The 24,740-nt window shown below is 35.6% G+C and overlaps 1 protein-coding gene across 1 annotated transcript in view; it reads left to right on the plus strand.

Annotated features, from left to right (window-relative positions):
* Positions 1-24,740, plus strand: part of LOC115450010 (gamma-aminobutyric acid type B receptor subunit 2) — a 129,233-nt gene that overhangs the window by 48,058 nt on the left and 56,435 nt on the right. The window contains exon 2 of the mRNA XM_030177915.2: positions 22,343-23,003. Coding sequence (XP_030033775.1) covers positions 22,370-23,003 — 634 coding nt within the window. The 5' untranslated portion in view covers positions 22,343-22,369. The remainder of the gene's footprint in view (positions 1-22,342; positions 23,004-24,740) is intronic.

Raw genomic sequence — 24,740 nt, forward strand, 5'->3', positions numbered from 1 at the left:
CAATAAAACTTATTAACTAATAGTGACGTTATTGAATGTAACATACGTCACAATTTGTCTTTTCATGAACTAAGACACGAAAACCTCAAAGCGTTAACATAAATTGGCAATCAAAAGCAGAAGTAACAAAGATGTCAGCGAAATTTTTGTCAAAGTTTCCCAAGTACCAATTTGGGTTGTTTTAGGAATGGACAAAAGGTCCCTAATGGAGAGATTTGGCTAAACTCTGAAGGCACTACGCGAACTTTTATAATTTTGGAATCTCTGATGGTCATTAGCTAACAATAGAAAACTTAGGCGAATTTGGTACTCGATTTATAACTATACTACTTACTGCTGGAAGGTATGAATACCTCTTAGCGAAATTTTGACCCCATTGACCAATCTCAACGGAAATCAACCAAGTACGCAGGAGATATTATAGTGCACAAGTGTGTGCGCAATACACAGGTGCACTCTGTGTTCCTTCACCCTCATGGTCCGGTGAGACGGCAATCCATCACGACTGGAGGGAGATGAAGCGCAAAACTAACTGCTTTACGCGCTTTCTCATGTTTTCTTTCCTTCAGGAAAACATCGTGAGGAAACCTACATACCTGAGAAATGGTCTAAGAATCTTTAGGTTATGTGAAATCTGCCAATCCGCACTAGGCCATCGTCGTGGACTAAGGCCTAATCCCTCTTAATACTAGAGGAGGCCCGTGCCCAGCAGTGGCACAGTATATGATACAACCATCCAAATGCGTTCAGAAGTTTCTGGGTTTACTTTAGACAGACGTCTATACAAATTTAACACAAACAAAAAATACAGATATATCTATTACTACGCATTAAACAAGCCCCAATATTAACGAATACAAACTAAACAATTAAATTATAATATAATGAAGCGAATACAACTCAACGCCGGTTCGTTGCACGTATTAATTTGGCTTTTGAGAGCATGCATAATGAGATTAAAAACTTTTGTTTTCGTTTCCCGCTTCGAACATTATGTTTAGGTCAAACTAATACATGTTAATTTGAGAAGGTTAGTGTATCGGCACGACTAAAGTGAAAGGGTAAGTAGAAGTGTAATAGTATCTATGGTATTATTGTTTGATTGAGAGATAAATTTTGTATGTGAGGGTTTAACTTCAGAGCTACTGCACACAATCTACAATTTTTGTTCTAATTATTTATTGAAATGTATATTAATATCAGCCCTATTATATTATAATATCCTACTGCTGGGCACGAGCCTCTACTACTGAGAAGGATTAGTCCTCACTCGACCACGGCACAGTGCGGATTGCCAAACTTCACATATCCTCAAAATATTTATACAAAACTTGTCAGGTATATAGGTACCTCGCGATATTTCCTTCGCCGTTAACGCAAGCTATGTTTCACAAAGAACACACATTTTAGAAAAGCCGAAGGTAGTAAATAAAATAAATATATGTATGGAGGAATAACCTACTATTATATTTTACGTTCACCTGAATATTTTTTAAAAACCTTATAACCAAAAAAAAAACTGCGGCGACGTTAATAACAGTAATTAGTTGCTCTCAATAATACAGAAGCAATCATTGCTAAAACGAAATTGGCACTCATAATGTACATGAGTGGAAAGTGAATGAGTATATGAATACTCACTCACTTTCCACTTAACATCAGGTGCAGTGGGGACACCTAGTCGTGTACGTAAAAAAAATCCTTGTCAAGAAAGCAACTCAGTTTAATGTGAAGGCGGTCTTCAATATTGACCGAACCGCTCTCCGTGTTAAATGACCTTTTTTAACTCTATTGTACATTCAATAAAATCTATTTTTCATGTTAGGGCCATTAAGTATACTTCATGTATATTAATGTATTCTTTTCTGTTTTGAAATATAATTGATATACGCTCCCATATTTAAAAATATTTCTCGACAATGTTTCAGCCCATCCAAGATCAACACCAAGAGAATACGTTTATTGCATGCGGTAAATATGTCTAAATAAATAAATAAACGCCAATTCATAAAGTTTTTTTCTAAATCACATGTTTTTGTTATCTATACTAATATTCTAAAGAGAAAAAGTTTGAGTGTATTCGTAGGGGCTAATCTCTGGAACTTCTGAACCGATTTTGAAATCCTTCTACTAATAAGAAACTACTTCTAAGTGGTATAGGCTTGTTATTCCGGGATTATATTTTCCCGGGACTTTTGTATCGGAAAAACTTTATCACCTGGGTGAAGTCGCAGACAAAAGCATTTAAAGTATATTCGTATTAAAATACACTGTTTCTGTAGGCGTTTACTACGCGTTTGACATGTTGTAGGCTCGGTTAATATACACTACCTAGTTATTCTTTCTAGCGCTAAACAGTAAACTGTACCATTCTAAGTAATGTACACATTTATTATTGTGCATAAAGATATAGATTTGTCCAAAATCAAATGGCGAAATGTGGGTGCCCTGTTTGCACCTTTGCCTACCCCTTCGGACATAACGGCGTGATGTTTTCATTTGTTGCCTCAAGATGACATATGCAGTAAGTCATAGGAATTTATGTTTCTGCTGTTCATGTATTGATGAGCGAAAACTGATTTTTAGCCCTAACTATCTATCTATACATAGTACACAACAAAGTCCCCTTTTCTGTCTGTCTGTATGTCATAAATTTCCTCAAAATCTACAGAATTTTGAAATTTGTATGAAATTTGGTATGGAGATAGTTTAAGACCCTGGAAAAATATATAGCAGGACATTTTAAACCGGAAGACTATTCCACGCGGGTGAAACCGCGAGCAAAAGCTAGCTATTAATAGGTTCTATCTCAGTTCGGCTCTGGGCATGCGTGCGGGCCTCCCATAACACCATTAGCCTTTGTCCATTAGTGCGATCTATCTTCCGTACGGGACTGAATATAGTTTTGTGGACTTCTGTTACTTTATTATATACTATTATTTATTAGATTATTGTTGGTGGTAGGATATATTTTATAGCCTGGATAGCGACCACCGTACACTAGGTGTTAAAACCTGCCATAGTGGCCCACGTAAGTATTGCGTTCCGGGATCAGGGGCCTTATTCTCTATCCCGCACGTTATTTTGACAGTGCGTAACAAGCACGTAACACAACGCATCATGTTTAGGACTATAGAAATTTGGCTTACAGAATACCATTCCACGCACATTTCTCGAAGATAACATGACACGGCCGCGTTACGCGTTTACAGTATCATACAGAATAAGGGACCTGCCTGTGTATATCCGGTTCCAACAAGCCGGTATAATTATCGATGGGGAATCATCTCTCATCAGTCGATATTCTATTGGACCCCACTCCACCTACCATCAGGTGCCGACGGGTCACCTTGCCGTATAAAATCAAAAAATTCTAGGAGATGCTCGCGGTTCAACCGCGTGTAAAATATTTCCTAGTAAAAAAGTCCCTAAAACACTGTAAGACACGCCATCTACTAAAAAACAGATTAACAATTTCCCTTATTTCTTATGGGAGCAAAATACTAGAAAAAACAGTAAATTATGTGTTATTCCAGTAAAATTAAACACAGGAACCGCTAAACGGATTATAATGAAATTTGGATGACGGATACACCACGTCCTGGATTACCTTATAAGCTAGTTTTTATCCCGGCAAATTGGTCCCGTGGGATATATTTGAAAATTTTATCTGATATTTGGAATAAATAACGCTAGCTATATAAAATAATAATATTATCAACCCTGTATTATATACTCTCCCACTGTTGGGCACGGGCCTCCTCTACTACTGAGAGGGACTAGGATGTAGTCCACCACGCTAGCCTAGTGCGGAATGGTAGACTTCACACACCTTCGAAATTTCTATAGAGAACTTCTCAGGTATGCAGGCTTCCTCAGAATGTTTTCCTCCACTATTGAAGCAAGCAATAATTCACAAAGAATACTAATAATAAAATTATTTATGTCAAAAACAGTTGATTAATAACTTATGTACGTTATGTTTCAATAGATAACACAGTACTTATAAGATGTTTAGCCACTATTGTTGTATTATGAAGTGAAGGCGTACCCACGAAAACCGACAACTCAAATGGACATAAAGTTTTATCGTTCTTTAAGTACATTTCACGGAAGGGTCATGTTAAAACATTCCCTTATGAAGTGCTGATAAACAAAATGAACCCAGTCACTTTATCTGTCGATAAGGAAGAAATTACCCTATATAATATTGTCTTATCAGTAGAAACAACTAGTTTAAGGGCAATTCTCACCAGCACAACTGCATTAAACTGCTTTATTAAAAAAATTAATTCAAACATTAAGCTGTTTATCGCAAAAATCAATACAAAAATGGGTATAACCTGTGAAATCCATTTGAATAACCCTGAAGGTGGTGGATTTACTCCCGGTGATAAAGTATCAGGCAATATCGTATATACTGTGGACGAAGCGACACCAGTTAATAAAATAACCGCAACACTGAAAGGTGTAGGCTATTTGAAGACTAAAGAACGTAGACAATTAGGTAGATTTCCATCAAGCCCTTCAGAATATGAAGATAAGTACGTTGAAATTGAACAAGTACTGCAAGATGAAACTGTTCTGCCGCCAGGACGATACGAAAGACATTTCGACTTCCAATTACCAAAAGATATACCGCCTTCATTTTACTTCAAAGATAAGTATCTTACACACTCAATTCTCTGTTATATCGCTTACTGCGTAAAAGTGCAGTTCCACGTGCCAGGGCTGTTTAATCTTAACAAAAAGTTCGAAAGGGGGTTCCCTGTATTATCAGTATTGGAACCTCGCGTTCCCACCGTACCAACCTTCTTCGGCGAACAATCAAAATTATACAAACCTTGTACCAGAAAAACTAGGTTAGTCAACATAAAAGCAAAAGTAGAGAGTTGTTTCATCCAACCGGGCGGAACAATTGAAATGACATACGAAGTATTCAACGACACAAATATCACTATTAAGTCAGTAAAGACGCGCATTAAAGAAGAGTTAAAGATTAAACAGTCACGCCTGTGGGATGATAACATTATAATTACAAAAACTGTGCCAAACACGGAGACTCAATCTGATGTAATTAAATGCGGAGGAATACAACGTATGATGTTGAAAACTACTGTACAACCAAGCTGCAGTTCTTTAGAAAACTCAAAAATAGTCTCCAGAAAGTACTATATGAAGATCACAGCGACACTACCAGCGCCACATTTAAATGTTAGAATGGAAATCCCGCTGCAAATCGGTCCAGTGGATCGTGTTCGACCAGCAGGAAGGCCCTAAGCTAAATGTTAGGCTACGAAACTCGATAAAGAATAAATTATAGCTGAATATTGCTCTGGCTATATCGCCCACAAACCAAGTGATAACCTCCAAAACCTGATTATCACCGTACGGAACGAGGGAAAGGGATCGAGAAGTAGGAATTCAGTGCTACGGATCAGATTCGCACGACACTCAACATTAATGTGGCTGAAGTCGCTCATGTCGCCAAAAACCCGACCAGATAGCATATCGTGCGCGAAGGACTATTTCCCTGATAACTCATGACCCCCAACATTAGGAAATCAACGCATAGAGGAAAAGGAGGATAGCTATGAGGACATCATGAACATGCGATATACTTTTGTATATGTACCATCATTTATATATTTTTTGCTTAACAAAGTTATATAAATTATGGTTCTGCTTTCAGTAAGTATATAATATGTGATGGTACAATATATATTTTTAATTTAATTTTGTTTATTATTTTATATTCTAGAACAGCTTACAGATTTAGCACAAATTATAAAAATGGAAAATGAAAGTATTTTTTTTTTGCAAGCTTTCACCTATTAATCCTACATAAGTAAAATATTAATTTAACTCCAATAAAATTTTATACAATTATACTGAAAGCGGACAAACATTAAGTTGTATATGTTAATGTAATTGTGATATATTGAACTTATTAATATTCATCACTCATTATTGGTGTATCAACGAAGCGCAGTACGTAAAACAAGATTGATATTTATTAAGACGGTAGATCAAGTACAGGCCTGGTCGCACTACCCTCTTAATAAAATATATTATAAGCAAATCGTTGTAAAATTAAATATATATTTTTTTAATCTATTCTCTACAAAAATTAATAATGGATCTTATTGACTATGTATTTATGATTCCTATGAAATTATAATTATAGCATAAATTACGAAATATTATTAGAATATAAAACATTGAATCATCATGAATAAGGTGTGTTTATGTTTTAACGAATTATAGCAGTAATTTCAAAATACACATCATTTAAACCAGCTTTGCCATCTGTACCTACTTGTGTAGGCGCGTCGACATTATAAAATATAAGAAGTAAACCATCTGAAACGCAAGAACTAATGTATAATCTGGTATAAAAATAAAATTGCCAAGCCGCAACTGCGCGAAGGATTAAAAAAACTTAATTAAATGTCATTAAAATGTAACAGCGTCGGCTCTTGCTGAGACGCTGTTTAATTAATGTTGCAGCTCATAGGATGGTCTTTGTCTATTTTTGGTCCACGCTTTAGAGTACGCTGTGCAGACACAGTTGTGACCTATTTTTACTGGTAGGTCTTTCATATGTAAGAGTCCGCCTGGGTAGGTACCACCGCTATATAGATTTCTGCCGCCAAGCAGGAATGTGTAGTCACTGTTGTGTTCCAGTTTTAAGGATATATTGTAGCTAAAAAATGATATTTGCACTGATATTAAATCTCTCGTATCCGAATTCCGGCCACACCGGCCAATAACTGAGATCAGCCAGTTACGTAGGAGATATAATAGTGCACAAGTGTGTGCGCAATACACAGGTGCATTTTCTGTTCTTTCACTCTCATAGTACGGAGAGACGTCAATCCGACATGACTGGAGAGAAATTCATTCATTATGGTCGTGACTATCAGACGGGCATTATTTATTATCGTTTCATTACTAATGTGTATAAATTAAATTTACCAAACCCGTTTGTGAAGTCGGCATTTAAGAATGTCTGATCTTTAGTAGCCTACCTGATCAATAAACGAATTGCATTCCATTTGAGGCTCGTGAACTGCGTAAAAACCTTTTCTATTGCAAGTCCCTAAAATACTTTAAGTCCCTTAAATACTAAATTCTTAAAAAAATCCATAATTTTCTAGGGAAGCATGTTATCGAAATAAAAAGTAACCGATGTGTTAACCCACGATATTTATCCAAGTGTAAAATGTCATTAAAATCCGTTCAGTTATTTCTCCGTTTATCTCTTACGAGCATCAAATCATTTGCCTAAACAATCATTTATAATATAAAGATTAATAAAATGAGAAGTAAGATTAATTATATTAACATAGAACTGACCAAGCCATCTCAGTTGTTACTTTACAAAAGCCACTTGTGTTACTAAATACTGTTTCTTGTTAAACAATGTCACAAAATATTTTGATATTTTATTGGGGCGGAAAAGTTCTGGAGTGGCGACCACGAACAGGAAGACGCAGCGCAGTCAGGCCCCCCACGAGATGGACTGACGACCTGGTGAGGGTCGCCGGAGTCCGATGGATGAGGGCGGCCCAGAACCGGTTCCTATGGCGCTCAATGGGGGAGGCCTATGTCCAGCAGTAGACGCTTCTTGGCTAAAATGATGATTGTATATTAAACAATTTCTGCCAAAGCCAGTACAGAATTCGTTCCAAACCAGAAAACAATTTAAAAAGTATATTTTCAATATTCTCAAGTGAATGCCACACATCCAGTTCAATTTTAATTTAGAGAAAAAACGAGACAATTTAGAACAAGCGTGAGACAAATTGCTCGCCGGTTTAAACGTACATCAAAGACCACTTACAATGTAATCACCCCCCCTTTTCCCTGAAGTCATTTCCTTATCCTTGCGGGCAGAATTGCAAACGCTTTGTAAGGTGAAGGATCTGAATACTATAAAACCTGTATTTCCTCATTAACTTTCGTGAAAATAGAGGGCAAATATGAATGGAATCCATAGATTTTGGTAGTATGATATTGAAGGTAAAAATGATTACTCTTTTTTAAATCTTCTGTCCATTTCTTGCATGGCAAAGATTGGTCCAAATATAAACAGATAGTAATTCTATTTCAAATGAAATTGAAATTTATAACAGTATTGAAATTAAACTAGAATTATAAAATATAGGTAGATATTGTAACTTTGACTTTTCTCACGGCCAACACCTCTGACCCTCCCCCCCCCCTCCCGCCCTACGCCCCTCCTCCATGTCCAGAAGGCTGCAGTCTTCGTCAAGAGAAAGTTATAATAACCTCGAACAAATCCGACAAATAGTTTTATTTCAACGTCTTACATTTATGTAAAGATAAGAAATCATATCAATAGAGTATGCTTGAAGATCATAGGCCTTATCCTTTACGATAGCGTAACACGGCCGTGTCATCTTGGAGAAATTAGCCTGAAATGGTATTCTGGGTTCTAACAATAAAGGATTTAAGTGAGGTCAGTTCATAGCTTCTTAAGTTTTTAATATTCCTGATATATTTTGAATTTGGAATATCTGGGCTACTATTTGAGTACTGAAATTGAAAGAGGTAAAAAAGTTGCTTGCAAAAAAATCATACTATAAATAGCAATTTCTTTTAGCATTCCATAACACATGATCCCATCATTAAGTTCGGAGATCGGTTTCCCTGTAATATTGTCTAAAAGCAATACAATTGGATGTAATCCCGCGGGAACAGATACTCTGCGAAACCGTTTAATCGCTGGAATTGGTTCGCGGTTATTGCAATATGTTATTTGTTTGATGGTATATTGATCTTAAGATAGCATTCGGTAACGAATCTCTTTTAGTAAATTTAACCTATCAAACAAGGTTTTTTTTTGTTATTTTATGTAATAATGCATTATTTTTTGCAATTAAAGAATGTTTACTTACTACTGTAAACATAAACAAATATGACGTCACTAGACGTAGATTGGTGGATTCAAGCACGTTCCGTTCCACGTCACTTTCAATTAGTAATTATTGTTAAAAAATAATATAAAATAAAAAAAAAAAAATTTGTTATGGCCCTTGTTTTAAGGCTTTAAATATTTTATTTACAATATATTGATAAATATGACATTTGCATCTTCCCTTTATTTATATAAACTCACAATGTTCCTTTGGTTTTTTTATAATGATGTAGATTATATCTGGATACAAAACTTTTTTAAATAACTTTCATTGCGAACAAATTCATTCATTCATCATGTTGCGCAACATTACCAGGTATGTTGCGCGTCACGTTTTGTAAAAGTGCTAGGTTAGGACCCTTTACGACCCTTAAGTGTCATTTAGATAGTAATCAACCGGCAGACCCGTAGTGAACATAAGGCCTCATTGGCTATCCTTCTCTGAAATAGCTCAACGCAGAATAAAAGTTACATTATTATTTTACTTACATAGCAACAGCAACAATAAAATTTTTATAGAATCTGATTATACAGCAGCGGCGAAGGGCGAATATAACCCGATTATAATTATCATTAGAACGATTTGCAGACAACATCCATACATATTAGGACCTATATATTGTGTCGGGTTTCCTTTTCAGATAATTTCACCTATGGCCACTGTTAACAGATCGACCATAGACACAATATCAAAAGAATCATAGAGGCACTGCTAGTCTTATACAAAAACAATAGATAGTGAAAATATCTTTTGGACTTCTGGACACTGACGTATATTGTTTCCAATAAATATTCGTATTATTTATTGAGAAGTTAATCAATAACAGTACTTTTTAAATTGATCGTATAATTCGTTCGAACTCAAGAGAAAAGCGTTCGAAATTCGAATTTTAAAATAGAATATAAATAAATTCTGGCTAGGTAAACTCGACATTGTGACCCATCGCAGAACGTCCGACCTTCATCCAAACAAGATTTGCCCAATTACGAGCCTATCGCTCCCACAGGACGAAGGGACCTCGCACAATACAATGGGCGTACAAAAGGTCCACTCCATAAACCTTTAGTATTTTAGCTAGATTTTTTTAGTACAGTAATTAATAGGGGACCGGCCTATGCTTGATTTTGTACATTATTGTATATGTAATAGTTAATAATACGAAAAAGAAGCACTCCTGCTAAAACTCCATAAATATTGGTTGAAAAATGGGCGAGTAATTCATATTTAAAATATTGTAATGTGCAGAAGTGAAGTGAAGAGAAATCGCTTCATCTCTTTCTTTCGCACGCGTCGTAATTCCCGATGACGTCACATGCGGGTATTTCGTCTCTTTTGTGTTTCTTGTTAATTACCCCTTCCACCGAAATTCAAAGACTTATAACTTGTTGTTTTTTTACCGGATTTCAATTATTCCTTCTGTGTTATAATTTATATTATATAAATATTTGATAATAGTAAAGAACAAAAATGAGTCCGGTACCCTATTGCCTGCCTCGTTCGCGTATTACTGTACAACTGCAGTGCTGAGGTCTTAGTTTCGATTCCCGGGTTGGGTGTACAATTACCCCTCTACCCCTTTGGAGAAAAAAGGGATGAATGTGTATGTAATTAATACCTACGATATTGTGCTGTAAAACATAATTTTTTTTATTTGAAGAGAAAAAAAATTGGGAAAAATAACGTGTGTGTTATTTTATCTATCTCCAAAAAAAATAATTGTGATTTAAAAAAAAACCGTAACACAGTACTATCAAACATTTCTACAATTTTATATCAACATTTTATCAAAAAAAAATATGTGATTACAAAAAAATCCGCGCCTTCTGTTCTCACTTTGTTATAACATTCGTAAGATAGTCAATAGTTATTCGTATAGGTTGTGTCCCTCACTTTGATCCCTCCGCAGTGAATGAACCTCAATACGTGCACCAATAGCGTATCAAGAGAGGACCTTTGTGGCAAACAAGATTTTATTGCGCACAAAAAGCTCATGACAGGCAAATTGTTGGGCCTATAATCATATTGTGGAACATTTTCAGACGAATTTACTCTTTAAAATAATGTGATTGAAGGGTGTTTAAGCTAGTAGTATTGAAAAGCTATATCTCATGATCACGGGCAGTGTAATAAGTGAGTTCCAAGATTATTTAGAGCGGACATTGGCAAGATTGTCAAACAAAAATTTTGCGCTCATGCGATAGTTACTTAATCTACCGTGAAATACCAATCAATACAATCTATATAATAATAATACAATCTACCGTTTCGAAGACTACTTTCATAGTCACACAAAATATTAAATCCAAAAAATAATTTAGTCGATTACTCTATTATATCTCATTCGCAACCCTTCTGGACGTATTAACTCTATACTTAATACATCCCGCGATATTTTATAGGTTGTTTTATGAGACTAAAAGCTAGATTCAGTTCAGGTCTACCTCAATGCTATCACGGCTCCTTTCATTTAAGAGGTTCTAGGGTTGTCTACACCGCAAAACCAAGGCTAAGTAAGGCCGCACACGGTTGGTAATTAAATATTTCACGATAGGGATACACGATAAGCAACGCTCTCAAATTTTGAAAATAAATTGATTCCATTTTACATATTCGGGTCTTTTAGGGGTAGTGCACATGCTATGTTTATTGCCGAGAAATAGCCCAAATTATGAAAAAATGTATTACTTTTAAACAACATTTCTGGATTGTTAAGTGTTACAGCTGGATTTTTCTATGGATAAAGAAATGTGTTTCACACATACACTCTTACTTATAAACTTGTTTTCGCGTTAAGAGATGGTAAAGAATTGCTTAAATAGCTGTCAAAAACGACACTTAACTAAACGTCACTTAAACTTTAACGTCAAACCTTATGCTCAGAATCAATCTGGAATTGAAAATTTGTGCCCGACATGGCGATAGGCTCGCACCCTATCATATGATGGGACGAAACACATGACGAAAAGTGGGTGCCCTGGTGGCGCTCCTGCATACCCTTCGGGGATAAATGCGTGATGTGTTTAAATCTTCCAAAACTGTTAAAATACATCCATGTGCGTCGGATAATTAACTACCAACGTCTTAATTTTACCCACCTACACTCCTAAACATAAAATACGAAACAAATTATAAATTCGACCCAAATACCGTTTCGCTGCCCGCCCTCGCAAATTATTTAATATTAAGCGAATACGTTTTATGGCACCGTAAATCGATCATTGTATAATTTTATAGATATACTATAAAACGGGCTGTAAATATTCAACATAATCCTTTTACGAGGTGCTTTTAGCTTGGAGACCTCTACTTTGTACGGACTAAATTATATCAGGCTTGGATTATTGAAAGGGTGGGCAGGGATTTCTCCACGTAACTTGGATATTAAAACCTTTGAAGCCTTTTTCTTGGGTTCAGGCATATTTCGGATGTTAATCGTTTTTTTTTTTAGTAATGCAATTTTTCTTTCGGGCGACCTACACCTCACAGCTGTGATCTTGAAGGCTGCAGTCAACGAAACGTCAGGAGAAAATTAAAATAAAAAAAACTGCAGTAAAATCCGATAACTATTTTTATTTCGTCTCTCCAGATCTGAATGTAGTACTAGTATAAATAAAGTGTTTAATCTACCTTGTTCCTTTAGACTCTAATTTCCTCATTTCATTTCGAAGCGAAATGAGCAAAAGCATAATAAAATGAAGTCTAAGAGCACTAAGTTCTAAAATAGGCTCAATATTTTACTAACCAGTACAAATAAAATAAACTTACTACAATAAGAAAGAGAATACAAAATTGCTTGATTACATAGATGAAACCCTTCCTACTAATATTCTTATACATTCCCTACCTTATATTACCAATAACTAACTTCTAAATATTCAATAATGCTAAATAACTGACGGTGAATTTAATAACGCGTTCGCTGTTCTCTACCATATTAGCATTACAATGAGATTGCATGCAGAGTAAAATCATCAGATTAGAATTGAGAGGGCTTTTTTATTGCTTTAAATGACGAGAAGAACTTACCGTTCGCGTGATGGTAAGCGACACGACCACTTAAATAGTAGAAACACCATCCAACACTCTGAACTACAAAGTAATGTTTGGCATTCCACTGCGCTCGCCATCCTGAGACATGAGATGTTACGTCTTATTATGTCCAGTAGTTACAGTAGTCACAATGTTTTTCTTACCGGAACACAACAGTAACACACTGCTGCTTGGCAATATAAATAGACATTGCGATGGTACCTAGGCGGACTCTCACATATGAGCGACCTACCACCGGTGGACGACCTCCGTCTGAAAAGCACTGCCTAACTAATTCGTACCCAGCATCCAATTTTCCTTCACACACACACACACGGATTTTGAACCATTGTAGTCTACATGGCGTTGAATTGCGCTCTTCTTAATGTTGTCTCAATGAAAACTAATCTCATACATAAATTGAAAATGAATTTATAATGAATCTTTATGAATAAATCAATTATCCAAGCAAGCGGCGTCATTAGTATATAATTAATTGCACGAATAGGCGATATTTCTCGGATTCTTGTAGTCGTATGTGCGCAAAAAAGAGCTCGACCGAACTATTTAAAAGTTTGATCATAAATTATTTCTAAAACTGTAGAGAAGTTCATTTATCAATCAAATAAGTGTAATGGGATTTATCTGACTATTTTGCCCAAGTTATTCCGTTTTAAGCAGTATGGCCAGATGTCGGCTTTGTGATACTCCCAAAATTATTTAAAATACCTCCAAAATATAGGATTTTTGAGCATACATCTTCCTAATATAAAAAATAATAAAGGGAGCGACCAACAGTCTCCAGTTTTCCATCTAAAATTTGTATTTTACTAAAGTCATGTAATAAATTTCCAATTTGAATCGGTGAGTTACTTACCCTAAAGTCCCCCGAATTTCTTCCTATGACGTTAAAATCCCCCCAAATTTGGTGAAAAATCACCCTACCTGGCAACAGTGGTTTTGCGGTTCCCTAATACTTTTCACCCATAGTAATCTGTGCCATAATTAACGCGTGGGCGCTGCTGCCTACAATTTAGTCTCAATTCCACATCCCACCCACACCTCCAATAAGTTTAATAATATTTTATTTCTTTTTAAAGTACAAGTACTTTAGGTAACATGATTTACAGTTAGCCACAAATATGAGCAAATTCAAAACTTTCAATTTGATTAAAAAATGTGAAAGTTATTTTTTTGTGAAGCGAAAAGAATCGGTAAAAAAAGTGTTTAGGCAATTTTAAGTATTAAATTTGTGTAGCTGCTTATGTCACTGACTGTACACAGATGTTTAGGTAAAAAGCCGCTTCTGAATACATTGCGAAGAATATAAACTTTTATAAGAATGTACCTAAGCCTACTCAAGCAGATGTACCAAATGCGAAATCAGCCGTAAATATTGCTTCGGCAACGTTACATCTATCGCATGATGTAAAATCTTCGTAAAATCACGAGGGCTTTCATTGAACCAACTCACACAAATGCTCACTTAAGTACATTACATTTAGAATATTATAATCAAAATACTTGCAAACGAAATAAATCCTAACTCGTCCGATTTAAAAGTTAATTTACTTAGTCGACAAGCAAAAACATCTTTAAAAGTCAGTCAAAAACATTTTCAATATATATATTCTTATTAAAGGTTCAACACACGCCATTTGCCTCAAAACCCTTGAATATACAACGACAATTTCATTACACGCATTTTATTTTATTCCCAATCCACCCTTTGAAATTTGGGTGAAAAGTATTGTTTCCACAGCTTTGTTCATCATCCTAAGAAAACTTGGGACCTCATCCCCTCATAATCGAGTTCTTGTATCTTAAAATATCTTTAGTATCGAAGTAAAGGATAAAAAATATTGTACATAAAAATGTTTCACATATTCCGGAGGGTTGTATCGTATCAAATCTGTTTTGTAGTCACTTTGATATCGTACAGAGTGATGTCAAAGAAACTACGTTCATATAAGTCGTACTGTGTAGACCTCTCGGGGTCCGTTTAGGTTTTATCTTTGTTTTCTACCATGAAGCAATGGTGGTTTATGTTCCCATCATTCGACAGTGCAATTAACACTACGCTAACTTGAAAATGTTGACAGGAGAGAAGTGTAAAGTGAAAAATAAGATTAATTTTATAGTACTAGAGCTTTTTTAATGAACGTTTTCTGTAATTCAATAACTCTTATTTTTATAGCAAAAAAAAAATGATTTTGTAAGCTTATAAAAGATAAAGTAATCATAAATATCCATTATAACGGTAATTAGACAAAAGTCGACTTAGCGTAGTGTTAATTGCAGCTGTCGAATTTTGGTGTGAACGTGGTCCTTTCGCCTCTTTGTAGAATATCAGAAAACCCCAATTATTACTTAGTGCAATAATTATGCCTACTATACCTAGGTGGCGCAGCTGTATTACGTTACAACTACAGTGCTTTCGTCTGGTTCGATCACCGGGTCGGGCAATGATATTGGGTTTTTCTATTCAGTATCAGCCTTAAGTCTGGAATTTGTACTCGATATGGCGATAGACTCGACCCCTGTTTTCATAGAACGGACTATACACGGTGGAAGGTGGGTGCACCAATACGCCTTTAAGTACTCCTTCGAAGATAAAAGCAGTAAGTGTGTGTGTACAATAATTATGATGAATCTCTAATTGCAACTTCGCGTTTGGTTGTGAATAAAACTTTCTCCACACACAACATGTAAAGCATGGTCAATGATTATATACACAAACTCGAGTGGGATCGTGTCATACAAAATTTTCGTTTTTTTTTTTCTGACAGTACACGGTTGTATTCGCTTAACTCTATGTGCGGTGACACTTTAAACCCATTCAAAAACGGTTGCAAAATATGCAGGATGTTTTGCTATCTCTCCTTTTGACACACGTCACAACATGACATAATTTTGCATCACTTCAAATAACTTATGAATATTTTTGATAAAATCCCCACAGCAATATGGCTTTATGGTAATTTCGAGCACTCCCCGTGTGAAAATTACATAGGGAAATGACAGGGAGGGATTCTTGGGAGGGCCACCACTCCTGATGTACGTCAAATTGGATTTTCTCACGTTAATGTGAAAACACACGTTATTTTGAAGTGGAATGAATTTGTAAAGTGCTTCGTTGGAAATCAGTGTAAAGGGAGGGTGCAGATTGGTGAACGGGTTTAGGACTCGTGGTATTATAGCCTGACCAGGAAAGTAAAAGACCTCGCTATGTTGTGGTGGATATGGATCTAATTTCTTGTAATGATAATGTTGTCTTTAAAACGCGAAACCGGGTGACGCCCTCAAAACAGGTTTTTATACACTCATGCCTTATTCCAAAGGAGTAGGCAGACTAGCGCCAGATTCGTCACCTCTTTCACCGCTCCAACATTCATAGTTATCTGCGTTTGGTTTTCATATAAATATACAGCTGACGGTAACTTTAAATAAGTGCTAATAAAATAATAAAGATTTTTTTTCATATATATTCTGTTACGTGGCAATCTGTGTATTAGTCATAATGGGCCATTCGGTTGTGTTTCTTTTGGCTTTGTATTCGCGTAAGGAAAACGCTTGTATTCCTAACTTACGCTGTCGAACCTCGTGGCTTGGGTTGGTACTATGTCGTTTTAGTCGGAAATATGTGACACTTCCTGTGCCTTAGAGTTTTGGAACGAGTTCATTGATGTGTGTAGATATTCTCGACAGGTAGTTTTTGCTATATCTAGCAATTTCCTGCTTGACTATATTGATGTTTAAGTCCTGAAGTAAATATTTATTGCTCACGTAGAATGGAATGTCAAGCATGGCTCTCAGGGTTAATAATAAAGATGAATTATTTATTTTTAATATAAGTAGCAATAAAAATAGCAAATATTACCTATACCTTGATGAATATTACCCCACGAAACATTACTGAAGAAACGAAAACTGCGTTCGTGTGTAACCTGAACCTTACCAACGAAAGAAGGGCATTTCGGAATCATTAACGTTTCAATTAAAGGCGCAACAGCATGACGAGAACCGATGGAGCTTTAAAATATTTATTCAGGTTTGTGGCTGAGTTGCACGCAAATTGGACGAAGACGGCCACAGAATAATAAGTAACCTTTATTATAGCGAACGATTTTAGAATCGTTCTAGACTACAAATTCAGTCTAGACCGCTTTAGATTATTTGCAAATTGTCAACCGACATAAAATATGAAAATATATATTCAAATACGAGCAATTTTACCTTTCAGCAATAATAGCCTTATGATTTATGAATAAGCATTTTTATACGAAGAATTATCTGAATTGTGTCTTCATAAAATTTTCCCATTGAGTCGCTTATCGCTTTGTTTATTTCGGGATTCAAGTATTACTATTATTGGCTGGAAAACTGTTTCTTTATATTAATTTTTTTTTTTAGTTACAATAATTACTCTAAAAATAATATTTTTATGTCGATCTATAAGTTTATGTAAGCTGTAGATAGCTTCAAAAAGTAATCATACGCTTTTATACTGAATACCTTTGTATTAAAAAATGTACTGTATGTATTAACTAATGGTAACTCCAACAAAAAAAAATAAAATATATATATTTATGTATTTATGCAATAATTGTATTTATTTATATGTATATTTTTTTTGTTCTTTAAATTATTAATTATATTCTTCGTACAGCTTATTCTGTTTCTTTTTATTCCGTTTTCTCTTATATCCATCCCATGGTTGTCTGTAAGAGATTGCCTTGTGCGATAAGACCGCCATTTGTACTTTTTTATTTTTTCTTGTACTATAATTTTTGTCTCGGGTATACAATAAAGTATAATAAATCAATAAATAAAACTTCCAAATGGACGTCATAACGTGGGAAAGGACACACACACGCCAGAGCTCTCAAAATCTTAGGAAAATCTAAACAAGCATTACTTTACCTACGAAAAGAGTTTGTGTCAGGATTTTTTCTCAAGTAAAGTTGGCGGCACGTCGTGCCTTATAATAACATGTTACGGGACACGTATGGAATACTAACGCAGTTCCCGCGGGACATCCGGGACGCGGGACTGGCGGGAAATAATTTATTTATCGAAATGTAAGTTGACGGCTGGCGGAATTCAATTCACCTGGATTATACGATGTCTTTTTATGTTTGGCCGCTGGAAATGATGCATTGGACTTGTTTCATCTTACATACGCACTCACGCCTTTATTCTATAGCGTTCTGGTTCTTTCACCTCTTTTACGGTCGTGATTCTCCTCATACATTTTCATCAGTAAAACTACTCCTGAAATCCTTCTTTTCGCGGGGAAAAATACTTTGTCGCTACCACTGGGGGTGAGTGGAACGGTTATATTGATTCCACCGGTCTTAGGGCCCAATATCGACACTCGAGAACATAACATCATCAGATCAAGCGTAGACTCCTAAAGTTCGGACTTGTACTTTTCGGAGTGGGTTTCTTTGATCAATAAACGTTTTCCAGGCACGTTCTTCCTGATTTACCATCCACATTCGCTCTATAAATATGATCTAATATTATACTATACTTCATATTAAATGCAAATTTTGTAAAGATGGCATGTGTTAAAATCGTTAGAAGTAAATGCCGTAACTGCCAGGTTTGACAAATTTAGTACAGAAGTTGACCAGGTCCTTGATTAATGTAAAGGCTACTTCTAATACTAAAAGAATACGTGGGCCCAGCCTCAAGCAATAGGTAAATAAAATAAAGCTTACTTTTACATTGTATATCATAAATTCATTAACGTAGTGGAAGGGAGGAGGGGGATTTGGGGTTGGGGCGACAAAATGTATAAAATAATAAAATATTTCTGTTTATTTTTGTTGTGAAATAAAATTATCCTTTTTTTTGCTCTCGCCTGGTACCTTGCGGCGGCAAATTTTAGATCTGCCCTTGACAGCAACAATCCACTCTACTACGTATATCCACATCATCCTGAACCTTACCTTGCACGGGCCTCCTCTACTACTGAGAGGAATTAGGCCTTAGTCAACCACGCTGGCCTAGTCCGGATAGACTTCACACACCTTCGAAATTCCTATATGGAGACCTGCTCAGATCTGCAGGTTTGCTCACGATGTTTTCCTTCACCGTTCAACCAAGAGATAATTCACAAAGAATACACCAATAATTCAGAAAAGTCAGAGGTGTGTGCCCTTGGTTTTTGAACCTGCGGACATTGGTCTCGGCAGTCCGTTCCACAACCAACTAGGCTATCGCCGCCTGCCTTAATGGCAGTTGCTCTCCAATAACTAAGGTATAGTTTAGCTTAGCTCGCATAACTGAAAATAATACATATTGTACAGATTGGTTTATATAGTTTGCTCTGCACAAGAGTATGAAAAAAATTGTAGTGTGTACTTAGTATATAAGGCATGTAACGTATTGTAGTAATTAGTATTATGTAGACAGTCTAACAAAGAGCCTAATACCATCAACACTCAACATATATCCATCCTCCAGTACAAAATATCTATATGAGCAAAGTTTTTCTTGTACTGCAATCGTTTTAAGCAGGATAAATGTAGTTTGACCTTTATACTGGGAAGCGATATACATATACACGCAGATATGCTGCGGCCAAAGCTTGAAGCAACATCTAGTAACAACACAGGAGGGTTACGACCATACTCTGTTCTGATTCGTCAATTCGGTCTGTCAATGGCTTACTATTAAACATCAAAAGACAATTTTTTCAAACACCTGAAATGTTTTGAACGACACGACGGCAAAAAGCAAACACATTCCTTTGCTTTTTACAATAAAAACATCGAATAAAGAAAATAATAAGGATAGACTTTTTTACACTATTCGTAAATATGACAAAGGAAAAATCACTTAAAGTGTCAAGACAGCCGACAATAGATCGGGCGATGTTACAATTGCTCCTTCGAGCCGGATTCAGTAGCCTCTCATTAATCTAATCTCGCCTTTGTGTGTTGCACAATAGGTCCAAAATGGAATGGCAACAATGCTCTTTTGAGAGGAAATCAGTACTTAGGATGTGACTTTTGTAAGCGAATCTGAATGAAACTTGGTTAATTGGAACTTGATAATGAACCGAAGTTTGATAAGCGGCCTGTTTGGTTGAGCGATTAAATATATCCAACTGACTCTATCCAAACCAACATTAAAATCAAGATTAACCTTATTTAAATTGTCTAAATTATCTTTCTATTAATCTAAAGTACAAAGTAGGATAGTTGCAATATTTTTTTTCTCGAATGGCGCTTTTGTTCTGATCCATTAACAAGTTCAAGTAAAACTTTTATCACGATATCTACTCTAAGAGTTATGGAACTGCTAACAAGTTATACAAACTATGAAAAAAACTATACTATTTCAAATTGTCACAAAAAACACAATTTAACTTTACCATAAAATTCATATTGAATAATATTCGAAGATGTTTTTTCCACGCAATCTGTTTTGACCAGGTGACCTACTTCCTTTGCCGGCTTTCGCTGTAAAAGGCGGTTTGTTAAGCCGTCAGGGCATAAGCCCTACGGCGCAAAGTTCTTCTCAAACTGAATGGCGAAATTCGCAAGTCGTATGGCTGGTGGTCATCGCTATCATATGCCATACACAAATTTATCATCTAAAGTATGATGTCTGGACATCGCTTTTGAGCGACAAGAACGCCTATCGGTGCACTTTTTTATATGATATAATAATTGTATTCATTTTTCTGTATTTGGTGTATACAATAAAGTGTTTCATTCATTCATTCATGTTAATATAGTAATAGCCTCACACCGCAACAGCATACGGATACTTTATGTAACAATTTTCAAACAGCCCAGCATAAATATGTCGACTGGCAAGATAATATGGTCAGTATTGACTGACGAGAAATAATTATAATCTGTAGCTCACTCCGTTTACCATCAAGTGTAATAGGCTCACTAGGCATTGTGCATTTAAAACCGTCTTAAAACCTAATAAGATCCTTCGTCTTCCTAATAAACTAGAACAATCATTGTATACGTGACGTAGGTTGTTACGTAAACAATGTCCTTTTATTGCTTTCTCTAACTTCAAATATTAATTAACAAGTGTCAGAATTAAATTATCGACAATACAGAATAAAGTAAAAATGTCCCATGAATGAAAATAGCGAAAATAGCAAAATTCTTACCAGATAGATAAACGAGAAGATATCTTCAGTGCACTAATAGCTAAAGTCTGACATTCAAACGAAATAGACGAAGCTTCTTCAACTATACATGTTTTTTCATCCTATCCGTTAAATATGTAGGGACATTAGTCGAAAAACGAAGGTGTTCGTCACCCGACTGGCTTCAAGCCAACTTCAACTTAAAACATAATGGAGTTCTCTTCGAGAGTGATCTGCTTAAAAATAGTTTTGTTAGGAGTAGCTTGTTTTTTTAATCTCGCACAGCATTGTAAATTCTGGTGGTATTTTAAATGCAGTTAAAATAACGTCATGCACCAAAGCGACTGTTCCCGCCTTTAGTCTAACTGTAATATTTGGATTATCTATGTTCTGTAATCTAGGCATGGCTGTAATGGACATAAAAGGTTTGTGCTTTTCGATTGAAATATAAAAGCGCCTGATTTGTTTATTATTGGAATTTGTATTCAATAAGAGCATTTAAGGTCCAGCAGACCGCTGGATGCGAACCGCTTTCAATAGATCGATCTGGAAATGTTTGGGGGACGCCCATGTTCAGCAGTGGACATCCCACGGCTGATGATGATGACAAAGAGCATTTCTTGGTTCTCTACTACATTATAAGACGATTATTGAATCGGGAAAATATGGAAGCATTCAATTCCACCTGAATAAATTCGAAAATAATGGCGTGACTTTATTACATACATTCTGTAAGGCGACTAGTCATAGCTAAGGCGGATATTATCATGCACGATAATAACTACTCCATCCAAAAAATACAAGCAAATATTTTCTATCAAACTAAACTCAACATTTTTGCAATTTCCATCTACATTTGAAGCAGCCAGCTGTTGCGTGGAGCACCATTAATTTCCGCAATGCACGCTCTCATACGTAGCATCCGGTATTTGCTTCAGTGAGAGCACGTACTATCGAGCCTGTAATGAATTTTAGTTCAAACACCTTGACATGCCTTCATTGGCATCAATGTGTGTGGCATATCTTCGTAGTAGCTCCTCGAAATAATTTTCCTAGCAAATTAGCTTCTGGAAATTATATGATAGTTTCTGAAGCGTAGTGAGCTTAATATTGTAACAGGCAATAATCCGAGGTGTCTTATAATTTCTTATGCAAACGATTTGCATGTTATGTAAGCTCATAACTGTGTGTAGTGTTGAAAATGTACAGTATTCATTAATAAAATGTTTCTTCGTTACAGGGTAGTCGGCGCTGAAGCCGGCCTGGCATGACGCACCCACCACGCCCCATTCCACCCCTATACCTCTACTCATCCTTCTACGAGAAACTAACGCTCGCCTTGAAGATTATCTTGATCCTCACCTTTATCCTTAATTTACTACCCTTCACCAACCCACAAATGCAAAACCTAAGCAGAAGTAGACCCGATCAGATCAATTCAAATGACATTTACTTTCTCGAAACATCAAGTAATACAATCGAGGAACTAATTGCAACGACTGTAAGTTCTAGAGAATATCAGAAACTTCTAGATACATTCAAAAGAAAAATTGAAGCGACTCCACATCTGTCGTCTGAAAACATAACAGATTACTATAACTTAGAAGTGTACGAAGAAAACACTGGCACTCAAAACAGTTCGAAAGAAAAGCTTAGAGTTGATGACGCGATACGTTTTAAATTGTTCCACGATTTCTCAACAACGGTTAATAAGAACATAGCTAGAAGTAAGAACGAGAGCGCAGATATAGATGAAATTGGGTCAATGGATAACATGACAGACGAGCAAGACAGAACAGGTGCTAGGCACACATCTAGTGAAATATCAGACCCTGTTATTGTTCCTCCTCGGGTCCCTAAGATAACTAATTTCCAAACGGCACGGCCCAAGTTTATGGACGGTAAGTTGATTTCATTTAATATTTACCCTTGCGTAATATCCTTTATGTAAATTATATTCATACCTTTGTTTTAATTGAAGGACGATATTTTATGTTCAAAAGATATGTTTCAACGTATCAGTGCGAATGGTGAAATTTTCTGAAACTGGACACAACACATAGGTACTAATATACATACGCAGTCTGCAAGCGGGCTATAATCGGTCACACTACCTTACGTATCCTTCCTTCCTTATCCTCATATTGATGTTTATAGACCTACCAATAACTCATCAGATCCCATTGCCGTACTTACCAAACGTATGATTCATTAAAACGAATAAATACTTTTTCATTAAATAGTTTTTGCTAGTAATGAAAACTGTTTCCCGCGAGCAACTCATATCCAATACAACTTGGATAGAATTGAACTTACATATTCATTGGATACTTTGCTTCGAACGTATTCTAAAGTTATGAATGCAATATGGATAAACATACAAGACAAACTATACCAAATACTTACAATATTATTGCTACAAGCTTGCCTATCATATCATGGGATGGAAAACGGAATGAAAAGTTGGGGAAATTGTTGCGCCTCTGCCCACCCTTTTGGGGATTTAAGTGTGTTATAAAAAAATAGAATACTCGCAAATTATTGGAATGCAACGTGTTAAAAGTAGTGGAATGATTTAATTGGAGCGCTGTGTTTATTAAAATCAAACAAAGCCCTCTGTGAATAAATATAAAATTCGAACGTTCGCTTTTCCATTTTTAAATATTAAACCTAGGATTTCCGCGTTTGTAAAAATCTTATTTATTGTTAAACTAGCTGACCCGACAGACGTTGTCCTGTCTTAACTATGGTATGAACGCGCGCATTCTGTCGATCGCTGACAGTTATCTATTTCAAACCACTGATAATTATGTAAAATTAATATTGTTGTTAAGTTTTCTTAAAATTTCTAATTTTCCGCGCAATTTTTGTTTTTTTTTTCTTCATAAGATCCTTCTCCTGGCAATAACAAACACAAAAAAAAATTAGTGATTTCGGTCCAGCCGTTCACGCCTGATGGCGTGACCGAGAGAAATAGGGATTCATTTTTATATATATAGATATGCATTATTAATTATACCTAATATTTACAATGAGATTTTGTTTACAGTTTCGGCCAAAACGGTCTTTGAATTTTAAATTATTTATTTTATTTATATAGATGACGAGTAAAGTTATAATTCGCCTTAATCATTTTAACCAATGAATACAAGCTCACGAAGATGTTTCAATATAAGTTTTACTTTTTAAATGTTGAACTTCATTTAATTCGGTCGTTTGCACTCATATAGAGTCTTAATGGACTCGTTTTGTAGTCCAAAAATTATAAAAGTTTTCAGACTCTTACGCAATATCTTAGTAAAGACTGAAAATGTAGTAAAAAGTCGTAGTTACTTTGAATATATTATAGCCTTAAATTGCTTTTATGTGAATGTTATTGAAAAATGATATTTAGGAATAATAAATATTATAATATATTGTGTTTAACAGAGTGGTTAGGCTACGGCCTAACCACTCTGTTACTCTTGTTTGAGTTAGAGGTTTGGGCTTGATACCTACCAATAACAAGCAAAATTAGAAGGTATTTAAGCACCAAAAATGATTTTTTTTCCTTTTGCCAAACGCTATAGACAGATTACATGATTTAATTTTCGAATACGAATAAGTATAACTTATTTTTAATTCACAAATAAAACCTT

This window comes from Manduca sexta, chromosome 24 (genome assembly GCF_014839805.1).
Source record: "Manduca sexta isolate Smith_Timp_Sample1 chromosome 24, JHU_Msex_v1.0, whole genome shotgun sequence".
Lineage (NCBI taxonomy): Eukaryota > Metazoa > Arthropoda > Insecta > Lepidoptera > Sphingidae > Manduca > Manduca sexta.